The 19,277-nt window shown below is 38.1% G+C and overlaps 1 protein-coding gene across 2 annotated transcripts; it reads right to left on the bottom strand.

Annotated features, from left to right (window-relative positions):
- Positions 1-69: 69 nt before the first annotated feature.
- Positions 70-19,274, bottom strand: TSG101 (tumor susceptibility 101). 2 transcript variants are annotated; one of them, XM_069016907.1, is made up of 10 exons: positions 19,165-19,274; positions 15,699-15,783; positions 13,785-13,850; positions 13,028-13,191; positions 11,573-11,699; positions 9,329-9,395; positions 7,611-7,702; positions 2,693-2,895; positions 1,023-1,262; positions 70-407 (listed from the first exon to the last, which is right to left on the bottom strand). In XM_069016907.1, the coding sequence occupies exons 1-10, from the start codon at positions 19,204-19,206 to the stop codon at positions 318-320; spliced, it is 1,176 nt and encodes a 391-aa protein (XP_068873008.1). In that variant the 5' UTR covers positions 19,207-19,274; the 3' UTR covers positions 70-317. The 2 variants fall into 2 exon arrangements, with proteins under 2 accessions (XP_068873008.1, XP_068873007.1); XM_069016906.1 differs by having other exon boundaries at positions 7,611-7,705.
- Between the last annotated feature and the right edge of the window lie 3 nt (positions 19,275-19,277).

Below are 19,277 nucleotides of genomic sequence, written 5' to 3' on the forward strand. Positions count from 1 at the left end.
GTGAAAGTATGGTTAAGCTGACACTGCATAAAGCAGGCCCTGTTTGAAAAGAAAGCACATCATACACAGTTCTGTAGAGGAAGAAAATATGCAACAAGTTTTATTCAGCGTTAAGTCCACCAGCACAAAGATTACAGGAGATAGAAAGTGCATTAATAAAAGCTAGTCTTTACCAAAAAGAAAATATATTATTGATTCAAAATATCTTACACTTGAATGATGTAATAACTTACTCTGGGCACCTACTGATTAAGAGAAAGATCAAGAGAGTGGCTGCTTCAAAAGGAAATCTAACTTCCCAGGTAAAGTCTGGGAATTTAGTAGAGATCACTGAGTCCAGCAGTCTTCCTTGCTTTCTGCATCAATGCCCTCAGCTGGAACTGCTTGCGAGACAGAAGACGTACATGCTGCAGAAAGAAAAACAACAGCTGCCTAATTGGCAAAGTTCTGATAAAAACTTCATAATGCTGCAATTCAAATGTTCAAAGCACGGCATGTTCTATGACCCAAATGGGATGTCAGCTTTTTGGAAACACTAAATTCACTATTCTACTATATGGCATTTTCTTGGCTTAAAATGACTGGCAGATGGCTACCAAATACAATCACTACAGTTTATTTTTTGTGATTTTTAAGTTATTAATAATTAGTTATTTATTATTACAATTTAATGAATTAGTTAACTTCACACATATTCTTATCAAAGTAATAATATGCACTCCAAGGTGAAATCAGACTAATGCACTTCCTATGGGCCAGAGAATTGTTCTTCTAACAGAAGATAAACAGAACTAGCAAGGTACACAAGAAGGAAACAATATGACTTTGTATCTATAATGCTTTTAAAATTGGTCTTGTAATTCTGAAATTACTTTCTAAAATTTAGGCTTGAACATACAAATACTTCTGTTCCTACAGGATCCTTTTCTGTGAGGAGATCGTGAACATTAGTAAGCTGAACCGAAGAGTCCAAAGTAAACACATTTAAAATGCACATCTTAGAAACATCCCATGAAACCTACCTTTAAAAAGACATCTAAATCTATCACTCCACGTCTCAATGCTTCCCCAAGGTAGAAGATGGTGTCTTCAATTGCATTTTCCTCTGCATATAAGTTCAGGATCTGCTTGTAAAGTGGTGCTGTAGGAATAATAACTTCATCTATGTCATTATTTTCTGACTGACTTTCCATTTTCTCTAAGGCAGAACTGAGCTCCTCATCCTTCTTTTTGAGAAGTTCAATGTTCTTGTCAACTTCAGCCTAAAAATAATTAAGATGTTTATTTATCTTCTTGTGATACAATTGTCTAGATGAAAGATTTCTGGACATACCAGTTCATTCCGTACTTCAATTACTTCGACGATGATTTTAACAAAAGAAAGAGCTATCAATCTGTAGATTTCAGATTCTTTCTTTCTGAAAAAGTAACATCTGCTTTAGATAATGCCAATCCATTACCCATTTAAACTGTAGAGAAGGCATGCCAACACTCCAAGTATTTCCAAGTTGCTACATTAGGAAAAATAATCCTTTAAGCTAGCTAAAGATAATAAAAGCAAAGCCAAAGTAATTATTTTCTTTGGAGTGTGGTATCCCCCAGTTCTCTAGTCCAATTAATAATTTCTAATAATTTTTTTAAACCACATCTGAACACTGAGCTGGTTTCAGAAACTCTTCATCAATCCCAAAATCTTACTCCTGAGCAGCAGTGCAAGGAGCAGATGGACTAAGCGGAAGATGCCTTAATGAAAAACTACAGGAATTTCTGAGCATACTGTGAGTAGGGAGAGACTTCTGGGAAAGGGGAAGTTATACAAGACAGGTTATACAAGGAGGCTGTGACCAAAATCAGTGTTCTCTGCACTAAGACACTGAAATGTTCTCCAGTGCTGCTGCTACACATTGTTATCAAGAAACTGAGAAATAATTATGAAATAATCTCACACCACTAACAACTTTCACAGGAAGGATGGGGAAAAATAATACTGTGCCTCTACTACCGAGCAATGACATTTGTAAGCCACGTGCAGGACACTGCATCTCATGGTCACTGCTATTTCTGACTTGTTTCAGTCTGAGCACATGCACCCAACTGCAAAAGACAAAATGCACTGGAAGCCTCGTTTTTTCTATTGACGCCATGAAGATTTTTGCCTTTTCTTTTATATCCCTGTTATACCTTTTTACAACTTCTGTATTCCTAGTGCTTTTTGCCTACATTCTTGGACTCGTTTGTTAAGCTAAGAGACTAAACATTTTAGAAGCTTCGTAGCTAGGGATCAGTGTGCCCCAGACCCCAAGGTCCTCTCCAGAACACATTCTGTAAACCAAGATAGAACCATCCAGGGGAAGGTTCCTTGGGGAGGGGGGCTCACTTGAGCCCTCATTGGGGAATCTTTGATAGATATGCTAATTAGTAAAACCTATAATGTTATACCCAATGTTGGGGAGAGGGGGAGACACAGAGATAGACTCGGCAGGGTGCATCTCGATGCATATGACCTGGACGTGTACACCTAAGGATCCTTCAAATAAATACCAAGGTAAAATCCCTTTTCCCCTTCTAACCGTGTATGACTCTTGATTTTAAGACCAGGAAAAGGCATCACTATCATGCTTAATAATTAATTAATTACAAGCTTCTGTTCACTGCTAGGAACAGGTAGGCACAGTGGCTCATCTTAGCTTACCACTTCCTGATCCAGGCGAGTTACCATCTCTTCCAGCTTCTGGTGTCCTTTCTTCAGGTCCTCTTCTGTGCGTTTCAAGGCGTTGAGCTCAGCTTGTGCGCGATCCATCTCCTCCTTCATCCGCCATCTCAGCTTGTCGCTGACCGCCGAGATGAGGGAAGCGCGGATGGTGTCCTCGCTGATGGTGCCATCTCTGCTGGGTCCTGCACAAGAACGTTTCACAAGCATAAGGTTAATGCTGCCCTGCACTGGCTGCAGTATAAAGCCAGTTGGAATTGCAAGTGGCCAAGCTGCTGCATGTACTTCAGCACTGTGAGACAGTAAAATAAACTGCTCTCCATAATAATTTCCAGAAGCAGCAAAGAGACCACAGTGAGAAATCATAAATTAGTATGGACACAAGTATATTTAAGAATATGCACCCATTCATTCACTTTATTCATTCCCACATACACACTCTTCTTAATTTAAAAATGGGCTGGCCATTTCCTCTGAAGTCTATAAATGTTATTAGTCTGAGACCTTTTAAAGAAGAGTATGAGTTAATGGCTGGATGTATTCAACTACAGTTAATGTAACAGGTGGCTTGAGACAATGAATTTGCCCACTACAGGTATTACTTTGGGTTTTTTTTGGTTTTTTTTGGTTTTTTTTTTTTTTTGGAATTGCCTGGCCTGGTAAGGAAAGTTCTAAACTAGGAAAGACAAAGGGGGAGTTACAGAGACAACCCATGCAGCTCAAGTGGGGATACTTCCAGGAAGGGCATGCAGCCCAGGTTCTCATGGGGAACCACCCTGACACCTGCTGGAGGGACAACACCACCAGGAAAACACAGTCCAGAAGATTCCTGGAAAGCACTGAGAATACCTTTCTGATACAGATGCAGCTAACGAGGAAAGATGTGCTGCTGGACCTTATATAACTAACCAGGAATGTCTCACTGGAGATGTGAAGGTTGGGGCAGCCTTGGCTACAGTGTCCATGAGATCATGGAGTCCCATATCCCACAAGGAGAAAGCAGGGCAATGAATAAGATTGCAACCCTGGAACCCAGGAGAGCTACCTCTGCCCTCTTCACAGACCTTCTTGGAAGAATTTCATGGGAATTTACCATAGAGGGAAGAGGGGTCCAAGAGAGCAGGTGGATATTCAAGGATCACTTCCTCCAGGCTCAAGAACAGTGCATTCCTAGGGGGAAGTGAGCAGAAGGAGCAGGAGACCCAAATATGCTTTTGCAAACCAGCCTTTCAAGGATAATTTCAAGAGTCTGTCACTAACACACTTTTAAATAGAAAGGTAAGTACTTAGTGTCTGTCACAGGAAGAGCGACGTGTCTCCAGACCAGGGAACTCGGAGTGCTCCAGTGAATGTGAAGTGGCTACTGGTGATATTTATCACAAACCACTTCAGTTATTTTGTGGGAATAACTGGAGGGTCACAGTTTCCCAAGGCTTGTGCCTCACACCTTGTAGATCACTGAAATTTCAACTGGATTGTAACAACTACTGACAAAGCAAGAATTACAGCAACTTTTGTGCCTAAACTTTACAACTCCTATGAATGAAACACAGAGTGATTTGAAGCTCTGTAACCACAAAGAAATTATGCAAAAAGAATTTTTACCAGAGTATCTTTTTATACAGAGACACAGCTACCAAAACCCTGAAGCTGTTACAGCATTATGCACATCACATCTCCCAGTGCCCTAGATTTCAAAAAACAACAAAGTGAAAAAACATTCATCACTGCTCATGTAACTCTTCTATAGTTGAAGAGGGGTTTTTTTGACTTCTGGTAACAAAACAGGACTGCATAAATTTGTGTCTCTTCCCTATGTTTTTTACTCTGTTCTGGTCCACACAACCTACGCCAAGCTATATGGGTGAAAAAATAAAGCTATGCAAATGAATGACAGGAATTACAGGAAGAAGCACATCATGCTTACTACTCCACCAAAGCCTTCTAAAATACAGAAAACATAAATTTTGATCATTACTAATGTGAGCACTTTACATACATATAAATTGCACCAGAATATTTTTAAAAAAATAAGCAAATTACCATTGAAAAATAAAGAGACTGAATTATTAAACAACTGGTGCAAAGACAGCCTTAGGGAAAATATGAGTGTCCCAATACTTCATCTGATTTACAGTTCTGGCCTAAAAAATTCACCTTTTTTCCAGTCAACAAGACAATTTGCAAAATTTGGTTAACTGTTAGAGCCAGCAACAGAAGTTGTCAAATAGCACCATACACACAAAACAGGAATCCATCAATCTGCTTCATATGAAAAGGAGAAAAGAACAGCATTTTCTACATGGAAAAATAAAATTTGAACCAAGTCAGTCAAACTATCTGGGACAAAGAGTTTATTCACTGTTTAGGATTTCCTGTTTAAGGCAGACAATTGTTCCCAATCAAAAAGGCCTGATTTCCCTTCAAAAAACAGCATTAGCACGATTTTAGTTACTGTTTACTTTACACAATGAATTATTCTCTAACACAAAGTCAGAATCAGCCAGAACTAGTATCAGTATAATTTATGTTTACTTTCTTTTCTTATGTTTTACTGACATCCCTCACTCAGGGAGTTTTTATGCAAGGTTCACTTTAACAGTAAAGTAGGACAGAGGAAAAAAAATAAAATCACAATACACTTAATACAATGAAAGTTCACACAGAAATGCCACCAGGTAGGGAAGAGGTCTTTGAACATAAAAAGCATCATTTTAATACAGCTCCATCAATGTATCTTCTTGAAGAGCATGAACCCGTACCATCTTCTGTCACTTCCATAATTAGCCCAGCTTGGGGAAGATTTTATGGCACATGGTCATTAAATCCATAGAACTCTGAAACCTTTAACCTTTACTAGGCAGAGTCTGGTTTCAGAAGTGACCTTACAGAATCATCAAACCAGTAACTGCATCAGAAAGGTAATTAATGGCATATGACTGAACAGAAAGAAAAAGCCTGAAGGACTATTTGAAGAAGCAGTGATTGTTAAAAACTTGAGCTACTTTGCACGAACGTTTTCATTCAGTTCCAACTAGGCTCACTATAGGAAACACCACCACCACCCACACAAAACTCTGAAGCTGTAGCAACTGATATCCTCCTAAATAAACTATTACAATAAAACACAGCCAAACAAACAAACAAACAAACTGTAAAGGAAAGAAAAATTTTCAGTTGAAAGGAAAAAACAATACTGTAAAAAAACACCCAACAAACAAACACAACAACAAAACCACCTCACAATATTGCAAATATAGGGGATGGTTAAAGGGATGTGTTTGCATTTCATCTGGCACAAGAGATAAGCCACGTAAAACAGGTGTAGGAATTTTACGTAGCCGCAGCAAATGAGTCGGTGTAACGTTAAATGGTCACTAAGAAACCTGGCACTACAACACGGTATCACAAATGATCTAACTTGGGACTGGAAGAGCCTTCTATCTTTGGCAGATATTGCACCTCCATTCATCTTCAGTGGGGGTGAAAACAAGGGAAAGAAATGAAACAGAACGTATCTATATTTTAAATTAACTCTCTGCTACATAAAGGCAAAACTGGGTTTGGGAAAAAAAAATTGAGAAAAAATTTGTTTGAGCAGAAAGCCAACGTTCCCTAGAAATGTTATCAGCTCCCTACAGGAGAGCCAGTGGGGAGCGTTAATTCTCCAGGACACTGAGCACTATTTGAGGTACTTGGGGACAGCAGCTTCCTTGCACTGTGTGTGGCAGACCCACATCACCTCAGAGTGGAGGGGACCACTGAAGCAGCCAAGAACTTTCAGGAAAGACTTTCCTAATTGAAAAGGCTGAAAGAACTTGGACACAAAGGACAGGATCAGGCACAAGAAAAATACAACATACAACTTACTGCTGCTTTCAAATTCTGTAGTAACAGAACTCCTCAGATATTTTAGTAAGAGTAAAGCAGAAGCATCTCTCTTCCCTTGCCTTGTCCCCATGTATGTGAAGCAAAATCACAAAATACACACAGTTCTGGAAAGAAAAGACATTCTATGACTCTAACCCAGGCCATTCCATAAATAACTGGGAGTTCACACATTAAATGAAGAATCCATGGAGGCACTTTTAAATTATGGTGCAAGACACTACAACAGATTGATAACGTGAACAATGTCACAACACAATCTACACCCTCACCATACAACTGTGCCAAAAGGACTATCAACAGCTGGAAAGTTACTGCACCAGCTTCCCACTTAACTAGATGATATTTATCACTGGTTCCCAGTCTTCTACACATATACTGAAAGTGAGGGGCAGGGTGGAAAGCAAGCTTGTGCCCTGTGTCAGCAAAGGGCCATAGAGCAGCAGACTGGGAAAAGACACATGTGAATACCCTAAATCCTGATGCTGAAGGGAACAAAGGAGGAAGTGACAAGCAGAGATCAATAAGAAGCAACAGAGAAGAGGTTGGAGAAGAAACTCAGGAAAAATGAAGCTCATTCCAAACTGCTACTTTAGAAAGTTACTATTTTTGGAGGAAGCAAAGTATAACTAAAGTGAGTCCAGTAGATGCTAAACGACAACAAAAGTATTCTTCTAAACCATGAACATAGCAATGCAGACAATCAAAAGTTACCTACAGTTAAAGGGTGAGGAAAAAAACATGTAGTTACATGCAGTGCTCTTCAAAATATTCACAGAGCACACACAATGTATTGTGTAAACCCAGGAATTTACCGAATTTCTGACTGAATAAAATTTAAGACGAAGGACATAAAATGTATTTTTTTCTTCCTTTGAATAAATTTTAACTAGAGATCAATACTTTTGAAGTTCAGAGTAAGAACAACATATTCCTTTTTCCATTTTATTTCTTTATGTATCAGTCATACGGAGAAGCTTTACTTCAGAGAAATCCTTTCCGAGGTACTCACCAACAGTGGTGACAGGAGGCTGAGAAGGGTAGTACTGAACACTAGTGGTTGCTGGAAATGGAACACCAGCTGGATAAGGATAGTTTGGGTAGCTGCTTTGACAAAGAAAGACATGCTAATGTTATGCAACTATTAGTAAAATATCATCCACCTATATTATCTTTGTTGCCACCACGCTAAACATTCATTTACATAACAAAATGTTAAAATTGCAGGCCTTTTTCCTGTTCACATTAACATCCTTCACAGCTGGTATTTCTGGTATTATTTAAGATACCTCTTCTTCTGAAACTCTATCTCATTATTGCCTGGTCAACATTTGGATAACAAATTCTCCTAAATCTCTCAGTCTTGCTATAGGAAACCTTAAAAGTAACCAAAAGAAATTGTTCTAGCTACAAACTCCCAAACAGCAATCTCAAATGAGTAATTTTTAATATGAGAAGAGTTAAAATAATGACTGACAAACTGCTTTATGTAAACCTAAAAATCCTGTGCAAAATATGGTTGCAAGGTGAAAGAAACTCCCCCAGAAATTCTCAGTCCTGCTCTGAAGGACGAAGAAGGCAAAAGTATTCATTTGCTCACTGAAACAACTATGAGATGACATATGACAATCTACAACACCTTTCTAAAATACATTTGCTGTCAACTAAAACAAGGACACAAATTAGTCAATACTAGACTGACAAACACCTGCACGCAGCAGAATATTAAAACTATGGTTGTAATTAAACAAAGTGGTCCACAAACCCATGCAAAATATAAAAAAAAGCATATTCTGTCTCTCTTCAGGTAACTGCAAATTTAATAGTTCTTAAAACCTTCCCCTATTAATTAATAAATTATATATTTTAAAAACAGTTCTTCTATTACTTTTGTACAAACAGAGCACTTTAAATAAACATATTTAGAGGTAAAATCATGCTGTAAGAACTTATAAAAATCCCAATTTTTCACCTCTTAAAACATAACACTCCCCCTCTTCCCAATCTTCACAAGTGTTTACATTTTAATTTTTTTTTTAATCAAAATGCTCCATATTACAGCAACATCTCATATGCTCCTACCACAAAATCAGGACATAAGGATATGAATAATAAAAACAATTAATTATGATGTAAAAAATGTAAGTACACACTAGGAGGCAGTAGTCAACATCTCACTATTTACTCAGACAGATCTGCAAGTCTTCTGGAAATGCTTTATTCTGAACTATTATATAGAAAAAAATCTTAACTAATATTAATAAAAAGCTTTTAAAGTAACTTTGTGTCCTTCAAATTCCCTTAGAGTGCTCTGAATTAAGTCCACATTTACACTGGAGTCAAGGTTTGTATTAACTCAGCAGTGTTTTGTTCAATTTTTGAGTTCCTAATTAAATCTTGACTTCCAGGGGTACATTTCTTTGTATGTCATGTTAATATATCAACCTCATAAAAATATATGAGTGAAGGAAGATAACAGCTGGGAGTTAGGTAATTTCAAAATCTATTTATCACCCATATATATTTCATTTGAAGCAACACTAAGAAAGCTAAACCTTCGTCCAACTTTCTTCTGGCTACTGACAAGAATTCAGCCCTCTCTTTTAATAAACCCTGCTAACATGAGTAATTATACAACAAATGCACCATAAGAAAATACAACTATGATTAGACACTCTCCAGTGAAACTCTCTAATCAGGTAAATGATGATGGTTTAAAGGAGCTCTTACCTTGGGTTTGGAGTGCTTGATGGTGGATAAGGAGATATTCCACCTGGAATTCCTGGCACATAGGAAGCTAAATAAAACAAGGATTTTGTGTATTTTTACATTTCAGAAGTTAAAACCCTCCATGTAAAGAAGTTCTTCCTCACATATAAAAATTACCTTATTGTTATACTGATTTTTTTTCTTAATCATTACTTTAAACTAATCACTGCATGGATAAAAATAGGTTTGATTTGAAAATGCACAACAAGTATGTGGACCAAGAAAAAAAAAGAGCCTGCAGCAAAGTTCAGAAAACAAAGAAACAGCATGTTATTAAAGATGACCCACCTGAAGAGCTGTCTCCATGTTTTATATAATAGCTGAAAAAAGAATTTTACCTTTCTAGCCAATGATTTTACTCATTAAATAACAAGTGCATAATTTAAGTACTTTCAGAATAGTTTATTATGTTTAATAATCCAACCATGTCCTTATCCAGTAATTTCTGCTATTTAGAAGTTACATTTAAACATCTGTTATCAGCACATGTAAACATCTAAAGCTTTAATAGTCTTAGCAATTTTAAGATTTTTCTTGAAAAGCTGACAAAGATTATGTTTAGGACATACTTATTCCACATTTCTAGCAATTTTTGGAATATTACATCAAATAGCTTTTTTTTTTTTTAAGAGCCGAGCTATTTCCACCCTTCAGTGCTTTCAAATGATTAAAATTTTTGTCAAAGAACTTCATTTCTTCTTAAACAATCTATCTAAAACTTGAAAAAAAACCCACATATGTCTGTAAAATAGGGAAAGTCTGATTACACTAGTAAAACTAAGGAGCTATTAATAATTTCAAAACCCCAAAACATTTTCACTAAAATTACTTAATCTATGAAGTAATTCACAATACTTCAATTCAAAATAGTAATTCAAAGCACTTCAGCTTTGAGTGACTACAAGAGTAATCAAGTGTGGGTCATTGAAAGTTTGTCCTTAAGGCACAAGTCACAGCCTCTGTTAAAACTACACTTATACTGACCCCCACTGTTCCTGGAAAATCAGGACAATCCAATCACCTGGTGCTCTCACAGGCAGGGTAGCCACAGACAAGCTGAAAAGTCCCAAACACCTGCATTTAGTCAATTATTCCTAATGGTCCCATTTATGTTTGCTACCCATTTTCTCACAGGTTAAGAGCCTAAGACCTTGCTAAAAATGGGTTCTGCTGGAAATGGCAATGAACAGCACTTCAGCTTTTCAAATGTAACACTGTGACCAAGTAAAAGCCATTATTTCAACAGAAAATGGACACAGCCTTAAAAATCCAACAAAAATAAAAAACACCAAATACAGGTACTCTGCCATTAAATTCATGTGGAACTGTTACAACATCATTAAACGATCCCCACCTAACCTGCTCCCCCCTCCCCTACTGTCCCAGTCTTTGGCTTGAGGAGGTCTATGCTACCGGTTTTTTTGGGTTTTTTCTGCCCAATATAGAGTTTCCTCCTGGAAGAATTTCTAGGATTTTCTGTTTCCCACTTCCTCTTTTTCCCCTACCTACAAATCCCCAGTCTTTAAAATAAGATGCCCCCAGTACTTTAAATAAAGAAATGATTTTAAAAGTCTTGAGGAATTTTGCAAGAAAATAAAAATGGGTACCAAGTCAGAACACTAAATGAACAGAGAATAAAGAATAAAAAAATCACAAGGCAGGATTTTTTTTAACATTCAGCCAGCAATTTGAAAAAACAAAAAAACCAAAAAACCACAGAAACAGGAGCATGGACCTAGGAAACACAAGCAGTAAGCATGCTTGTGCTTATGAAATCAATGGTTACTGGATACTTAAAAGATGGGCTTGTATAATTAGAATGAAAAAAACTGAGATACAAAGTTATTAGAATAATCTCTTTTTAAGTCTAATCTTGAAATGCTGACAGGACACTGGTTTACTGAGGAGCTTGGGGGTGATTGAGTGTGTTCTGGTTTTGTCTGGGTTTTGCTTTGTCATAATACAAACTTGATTTCTCCCCTCCAAAACCCAAAATCCCCCCCCAAATTCTTAGACTCATAGAACCTTTTAGATTGGAAAAGACCTTTAAGATCATTGAGTCCAACAAGGTACAGCCCAGGTGAATTCATTAGCCAGCAAGATAAGAAGTAAAATGTGTTATTTGTGGGCAAACTGTGCAGGGCAACAATCCCTTTGAAATACTAATATGATTATCTGCAGAAATCAGTAGTGATGAGCACTTACTGGTTGGTGGGCCTGTTGCCTGGTAGGGTGGGTAGCTGGAGGAAGCAGTAGGCCGGGAAAAGACTGGAGGTTCCTCTCCAAACACAACAATCATGACCTGGATCAGCTCCAACAAGTCTGACTGGGGCTGGGAGGGAAAGCAAATCACAAGTTTTTCGTTTTGCTAACAGAGAGTTTAACTGACTGTAGCAACAAAAGGATACCATTCCTTTTATTTGTGGGTTTAAATTTTCTTAAAACGCCTATCTCTCTATCTGTATACATATGTGCATAATTAACTTCCTTTCTGGATTCTCTTACAGATACCCAACCCAGCAGCTTGTACTCAAAACCATGTAGCACAATACACCAGCAGCCACGTTTACACCCAGAATAAACTGGGTAATACAGATTTCCATAACAACTGCAGGACAATAAGTGACTGGGTACAAATATCCAATGATGGATTGTAATAATATTTTAAGAAATTAAATTCACTCCCCAACATGAAAGAACTAGTTTTTTAGACATTTCAATTTCATACACCACAGCTTTTTTATGCTCCAATTCAGAATGTCTCAATAAAAAACTATTCTAACCCACTAAGGAGTGGGACAAACCTCCTTTAAATACAGTTAAACCAAGCTGCTCTGTTTATAACTACTTAATATAGGCATGATTTCATTTTGCCAAAATAAGAACAAGCATCATGAACGCAGCACCAGATTAAATATCCCAATTCCAAGTTTACTTAGCTCTATAATCCACTTACTTATTTTTAACAACCTCTCAAACTGAAAGAGTTTTGTATTGCCTGTAACTTAGATGATCTTGCTTTGTGCAAGACCTGCATCCTGACCTGGGCAGTCTTTTTCCACTATTGCCAAGCAAGTACAGAACTACCACCCATCCTTAATAATGTATTCCTGTTAATCCCTTCTTACAGAACTATGCATCTTGTATCATTTTTCTATTCTTGTCAAGACAGTTTATCTTCTTTACAAGTTCATGTTTTGGCCAAAACTTCTATGAGGCCTGCACTGCTCAATGCCTCTACTTGTTGGTAAAGCAAATATATCCATATACATGAGGGTCCAGGAGTGTCTACATAAAGAAGTACAAGTGCTCGTACAAGTCTGTTTAAGTCACAGATGTTTTAAATAAATTTATAATTTTCCTTCTGTAAATATTCTTATCTCACAAATTGTCACATCAACGTCCTGCCAGGGGAGAGGACACCTTACACTGCACTGTTTAATCAGACAAGTAGTAACTAAAGATGCAATTGCATTAAATAACCAGAACACAGAATGCAACATCCTGAACTTTAAGGCATTCCAAAAAATAAACAATTTGTTTTATTTTAAAAATGGTTTCAGGTCTCTAATAAAGACTATGGTTTTTATTACAAGTGAAACAGTTATCTCAAAGAATGCAGAATGAGCAGTTTGAGAATTTCAAGTTCCCTATACTTACATATTTCCACTCATGCAGGTAGGGAAGGTATATCTTTCCATTTGCATCAACATGCTTCCCAGTTTTTATTGTCATAGAGCTAGTGGGTTTAACAAAACAAATTGGGGGGTTGAAAGGGTAGGTGTCCAGCAGCCACAAGCAAATTGGGATATTATATGTGTTACCTAGAAAAGATATTTTGAAATATTTTCAAAGTTATTTCAATTCTTCAACTGTCCTCCTGTATTCATAGTCATAAAAAACTCCTAAACCCAGTAAACTCAAATGTACAAAGTTAGAAGCTGAAGCCATAATCTACTAATAACATTCAATGAATAGGTAACACTGTGGACACAAACTCAACATTTTTCAGAACAATTTAACATTGATTTACAATTATTATTCACCATTAATACACAATGTCATTTGTTCTAAAATGCAACATTACAAGACTCTAATCTGAATTATTGTTAGCTGCAGCAATAAATGGTTTGCAACCCTCATTCAACTGACAAGCTTGGTAAAACGTGCAATACTGAAAGAAAAGAGATGTTACAAAGCTGTAAAAGACTGAAGAAGTGATACTCAGCATTCAAATTTTATACTGCAGCAAAAATAGAGAACAATTTCTTTAAAATATTTTACTTTGGAAAAGTAAAGGATTTCAAGAAAAGAGTGATCACTGAAGTGATGAAGTTGAATCAGGACAACTCTAAGTAATTTTTTCATGTAATTTGGGAAAATAATGGGGATAATGAAAATTGTAATAAATGCATACCTCTGTAAGGCACAGGAATGGTTCCACTGAGGCTCATCAACTCCCTAGATGAACCATCATTAAAAACTGAAAGGGAACAAATAGTAGTTTTAAAACAAACATATTGGTTACATTAATCCCTGTTCAGGTTATACTCCACCTATTTATTGGCATAAGTTTTCACAAGCTACACACATATAAATATAAACTCAGCCCAAAAGGTTCAGCTCTTGCACATTTATGGATTAGCAAATGACTGTCCACAGTCAGGTAACTCCTTATGAATAACACACTTCTGAGAAATGAATGACTAATCATTGCTAAACTACCTTCTCCATAAATAAAACTGTTTCCTCATTCAGTGACCAAGTAAAACGTTGGAAGCCTGCAAACCTCAAGTAATGCAAATTGCTGCAAAGATAATCTGAACTCAAACTTGATTTAAAAAACCAACTGTCATCTGAGGTTTATAATTTCTTATGCTTTGTTTAAAAAAACAGGTGAGCAACAATACTGACAATTACTGGGCCACAGGCATTTACTACAGAATCAGTAAAGGTAATTTAACCAGTGACACACTGAAGAGGAAGAAAGAGTGCTTGACTCTTTGCCAAATCTTAGTCTTAGTCACAAACTGCACAAGAACTCCGACCTAAATTTACTGAGTCACTGTATTTAGTTTTCTCATACTTTTAATCCAATTCCTTATTCTTGCCTGAATAAATCAGCTTCTGTTGAGGAGGCTTTTATCTTCCTAATTCCACCTGAAAGTTTTTAGCCATAATTCAAATGTAGGTTACTGTGCACAATTATTGTGGGGCTGATGTTCTGCAAAGGCAGGTAGAATGTGTTGGGATTTCAATAGGGGTATATATTTCATTATTAATATGAACTTGAAAACTATCTCGTCAGCAATGTTGCCATTTTCTTGCAGCTGATGTCACTGCTACAAATAATGTCGATTATCTGTAAGTGATTCTGTGCTTAGCCTCTCCCAGGCAGCTTAAAGAGCATTAGGGAACACAAATGGCTACAGCTCAAGGATATCTGGAATTGTGATCACCATCCTTATGCAAACTTGTGCAGCTATTCCAGCCACAGTCCTTTCACTCCTGTTTTGTTTCTCCAGTCACTGCATGAATTTTAATTTCTGGGACAGCTGCTGGCTTGCAGCTACTCAAGTTAAAACTAATTCATCTTTTACCTGGCCATGTCCCTTCTTAATATTTTTTAATCCAGATTTAAAAAGAAGAAGACTTTAAATTTTTTGATGATGTGTTAGTAATATAAGTTAGATCACAGAGGAATCCCACAGGTGACAGCTAAAAAAAGGTGACCATAAGAAGACTGACCTCAGCAGCTATGCTGGCTCATGATATGCTGTAAAACCCTAGATATCATCTTCATTTAACACACTTAAATTTAAATTAACTTACAGACTTTTAAACAGCTAACAAACATTGATTATCATCAATAATTCACATTACAAAACCCTCATGACAATTTTCTACATACTTGACTCTGTTTTCTTCATACTCTTAAGGACTACCACAATTATTTTAAATGAAGCATTTCTTCATTGATTTACAGTTCTTCCTACATAGAATTTTAAAAACATCTTTATATTGCAGCAAAGCTGAATTCATGAGCTACCAGCAATCTCAGGACACCAAATGACGGCAGCAGTGAGTGATTAACTAAAAGTTAAGCTGTGAAAAATGTGACACTTCTTGGCACATTAGATAGTTATTTTCTAAAGTAACCTTACTATGTTACTGAGTCTGTGTTTCTAAAGAAGTATTGATGTCAAAGACAAAAAAGAGAAACTCACGTTATGTTTTCTGGTTTTAATCTTTTTCCTCCCCACAAAAACTCCACAATACATCTAAAACATGAATAATTCACAAACAAAAATTTTCTCATGCACAGACTAACCATATGAATCCATGACAGGTTTGAGGTCCTTGTACTGAGTAATAACACTGGTTGTCTCCTGTATAGTTAGGTCTCTATACTTATACTGGAAAACAAAAGAGAAAGGAATTACTTCAGAAGCGAAATTTTTAGTGTAATTTAATTCAGTTTTTTATTTTACCCGATAGGCAGCATTTATGGAAGTTTATATCTATATACGGACATTCTTCTCCACTTTTAGTTTGGAATAAGAATTTATTTGTCCATATTACTTAACTGACCCCTGCCTATATAACTTATTGAACTTTAACAAGGTGTTAGGATGTTTTTAGTCTTAACAAGGGTCTATGCATCAAGCGATTCGGGAAAAGCTATTACATGTTCTTTCACATTCTACCATAACCAAATATATCTTAGATGTGTGAATCTTAAAAAAAAAAAAAAAGCCTCTCCAAACAAATATGGTGATGTTTTGAACATTCCTGAGAAACAGCTATCTAGAATCTGAATCACACAGATACACTTCATAGCACTTTTCAAAGCAACACCATATTTATCAATCACTGATTAGCATTTACATGTATTTTATCAACTAGAAAGCAGACATATCAAGACACAATATTACCAGTAATAATACTGGTTTTACCCCTTTCCTTTTATCAGGAGCAGGGAATAACAGCACAGATGACCTGTAAACCACAGGATACACCACTACAAAATTCACCACTGACAGCAAAGAGGCTCCTGGGCAACAAAGAGTTGGTTCACCACAGAGTGCAGCTCTTTAGCCTTGTGGTCATTCCTCCTGAAAACTACCTTTAAAAAGAAAAGGCAGTAATGTGGTCCCTTGACAATTTTTTCATCTAATACAATTTAAAAAAATTGCAGTCTTCAGATGTCTTAAGGAACATAGACAACAACCTTTCATTGAACCATGGCAGGAAGACAAAGGGCCAGCAAAATGAAATGTCTAATATCCAAAGAATGCAAATGTTAACAACATCTGAACAAATTAATTCAGACATTATCCAAGAGCAAACTGTGGTGCCACAGCTAAAGGTCACCTTGTCTCTGACAAACACTCATGAGCTGTGAAGCTTAGAAATTAACTCTTCTTCCTGTCACCTCCAGAGACTGACAAGGATGTTCCTCCTGGGCATGACAACTCAGATCTACTGAGCAGAGACGAACTCACCACGCCACTTCCCACAATGCCACCTCAGCCTACAGAAAGCACCAGCACCCCGGGTAATGCTGTGACTGATCTTCCTCAAATGACCAAGGACAAAACAGCCGTGTGGTCTGTCTGCAAAACGCTGGTCTGTGGGACAGAAAGCAACCCCTCCCGCAGGGATTCCTGTGTGTGCCGGGAAGCACCAGCACAGAGGTCAATCAGCCCCTGGATGCAGTTTTGGTGGGAGGGCTGCAGAAAAGCATCTCAGCCTCCTTTGGAAAGTGGGTGAGGGATTGTGAATGTGCATCAGGAGCTTGACAGAGAGACAACCTTGTTAACATTTGGGTATATTCCTCCCTCCCTCCCCAAAACTTGCCAGAAGCAGGAACAGGCATTGCTGGAACATGGAGGAATTTGCATGTTCACCAGCCAGAGACTGGCAGCACATACCCACACCACTGCATGTGTCATTGCAGGACAAATGACAGCTGGTCACCAGCTACTTTAAAAAGGCAAGGCCTTTTCATAGGAACAAACCTTATGGTGCAGGATATAGCCTCAACAAGACTGGCATAATCACTATTAAAAAGCAAACTGGATTCCGCTAACAGAAGCTCCTAAAAAGCACAAGGATCACAAAATGGTTTGGGTTGGAAGTGCCCTTAAAGATCATCCCACTCCAAGTCCAAGGTAGGGAACCTTCCACTAGACCAGGTTGCTCAGAGCCCCATCCAGCCTGGCCTTGAGCACTGCCAGGGATGGGGCAGCCACAGCTTCTCCAGGCAACCTGGCCAACCTCACCACCCTCACAGTAAAGAAGCAAACAGAGTCAGGCTTTAATTCCACTTTGGCACAAGAATCTCAAGTCAGTTGAGTCAAGGAACTGATAAAACAATGCCTGCCTGCTCAGCAGGCACACTGTGAATCTGGTACATCGTGGTTGGTAGGGCTCATAAACCACAAATCTGGTTATCTGGGGTGCTTTCAAAACTTAGGCACAACACCTGAACATTAAGCAAACATTTTCATATCTCTATTAAAACAAAGAAAAATAATATTCTTGCCAACTGTTTTTACACTGAGTAACGATTACTTAGTAGAGAAACAGTTGAATGATTTCAGATGCTACCACAAACAAAATTAAATGTTAAATTCAGCTGTTAATTTCTGTACTTGGATCAATTTCCAAGAAGTGTCAAAATCTCTTTGGAAAATATAAGATCCTAGTGATTTCTACAAAGGTAAGTAAGACTGATTAATTTGATTTTTTAAATTCAAGATTTTTTTTTTCCTTCTCCATTCTCAGATGCAAATGCATCCCCCTCATTTTACATACCAGGAAAGAGATCACAGAAAGATGAAGCTTTTCAAGATCTGACAGCAGGTAAATACCTGAAGTTAAATTAAGCACCTAGGTTCCCCCAAACTAGGGTCAAGATTTTGTTATGTCATACACTGAACTATTCAATACGGGAAATGTCACTAAACTTCCTTCTCTAGAACAGAAAGTATAACTATTTTTGAAAAATAAATATAATGAAACAGCATCTTTATTTTTCATCAGCTACAGAAAGACAGATGGGAGGATAAAATGAATAAGTATAGGGGAACAAGAACATTGGACTACCTTAAATTCTATTTCTCCTATGGCATAGCAATAACTAATCTAGCAAAGACAGGTGTATACATAGATGACCTCATTTGCTGACACTGACTAAGTATTCAACACTCATTTTCAAACTGATAAAAAAAATCTGCTTTATGACTCCATGCAGGTGAATGTGCCTTCGGTGTTGATCGGATTCTCAACTATTGTATTTCATTTCAAAACGCCGCAAATATGCCTAGATGTTGCCCAAAAAATCCAGAGCCCCCCCGCCCCCCCAAGACAAACCCGTATCTCCCCCTAAGTGTCAGCTTTAGGGGTTTTCATTCCAAGCTGCTGGACAAAGCCCCGTTTCCACCTGAAGAGCGGCACGCACGGCTCTGCATGATTCGGTGGTTAATGATCTGCCTTCCAAGAGATTTTCTCGTTTCCTTACACAGGCGCGGTCACAAAACCCACCCCACCCCGGTCAGCGATGCTGAGCTCGCCTTCCCCCTGCTGTAACCGGGGAGCACAAGAGCCGTGTGCCCCTCACGGCGGCTCCGGCCCCGCCGGTGCCTGGCACCGTCCCAGCCCAGCCCCGCAGTTCGGCACGACCATTTTAGGCTCGGAGCGCCGTTCCTCCCTTCCCGGCCCAACCCGCCGGAGCCTCCCGGCGCTGGGGGGCCCCGCTGCCACCTGCCCAGCCCGGCCGACCGCGCCCGTACCTTAGCGAGCATCTTCTTGAGCTGGCTCTCGGACACCGCCATGGTGCCGCCGCCGGTGCCGCCTGCCCGGCCCTACATAAACACAGGAAGCGGCCCCGCGCCCGCTTCCGGCG

Source organism: Aphelocoma coerulescens, chromosome 5 (genome assembly GCF_041296385.1).
Source record: "Aphelocoma coerulescens isolate FSJ_1873_10779 chromosome 5, UR_Acoe_1.0, whole genome shotgun sequence".
In the NCBI taxonomy this organism is placed as follows: Eukaryota; Metazoa; Chordata; class Aves; order Passeriformes; family Corvidae; genus Aphelocoma; species Aphelocoma coerulescens.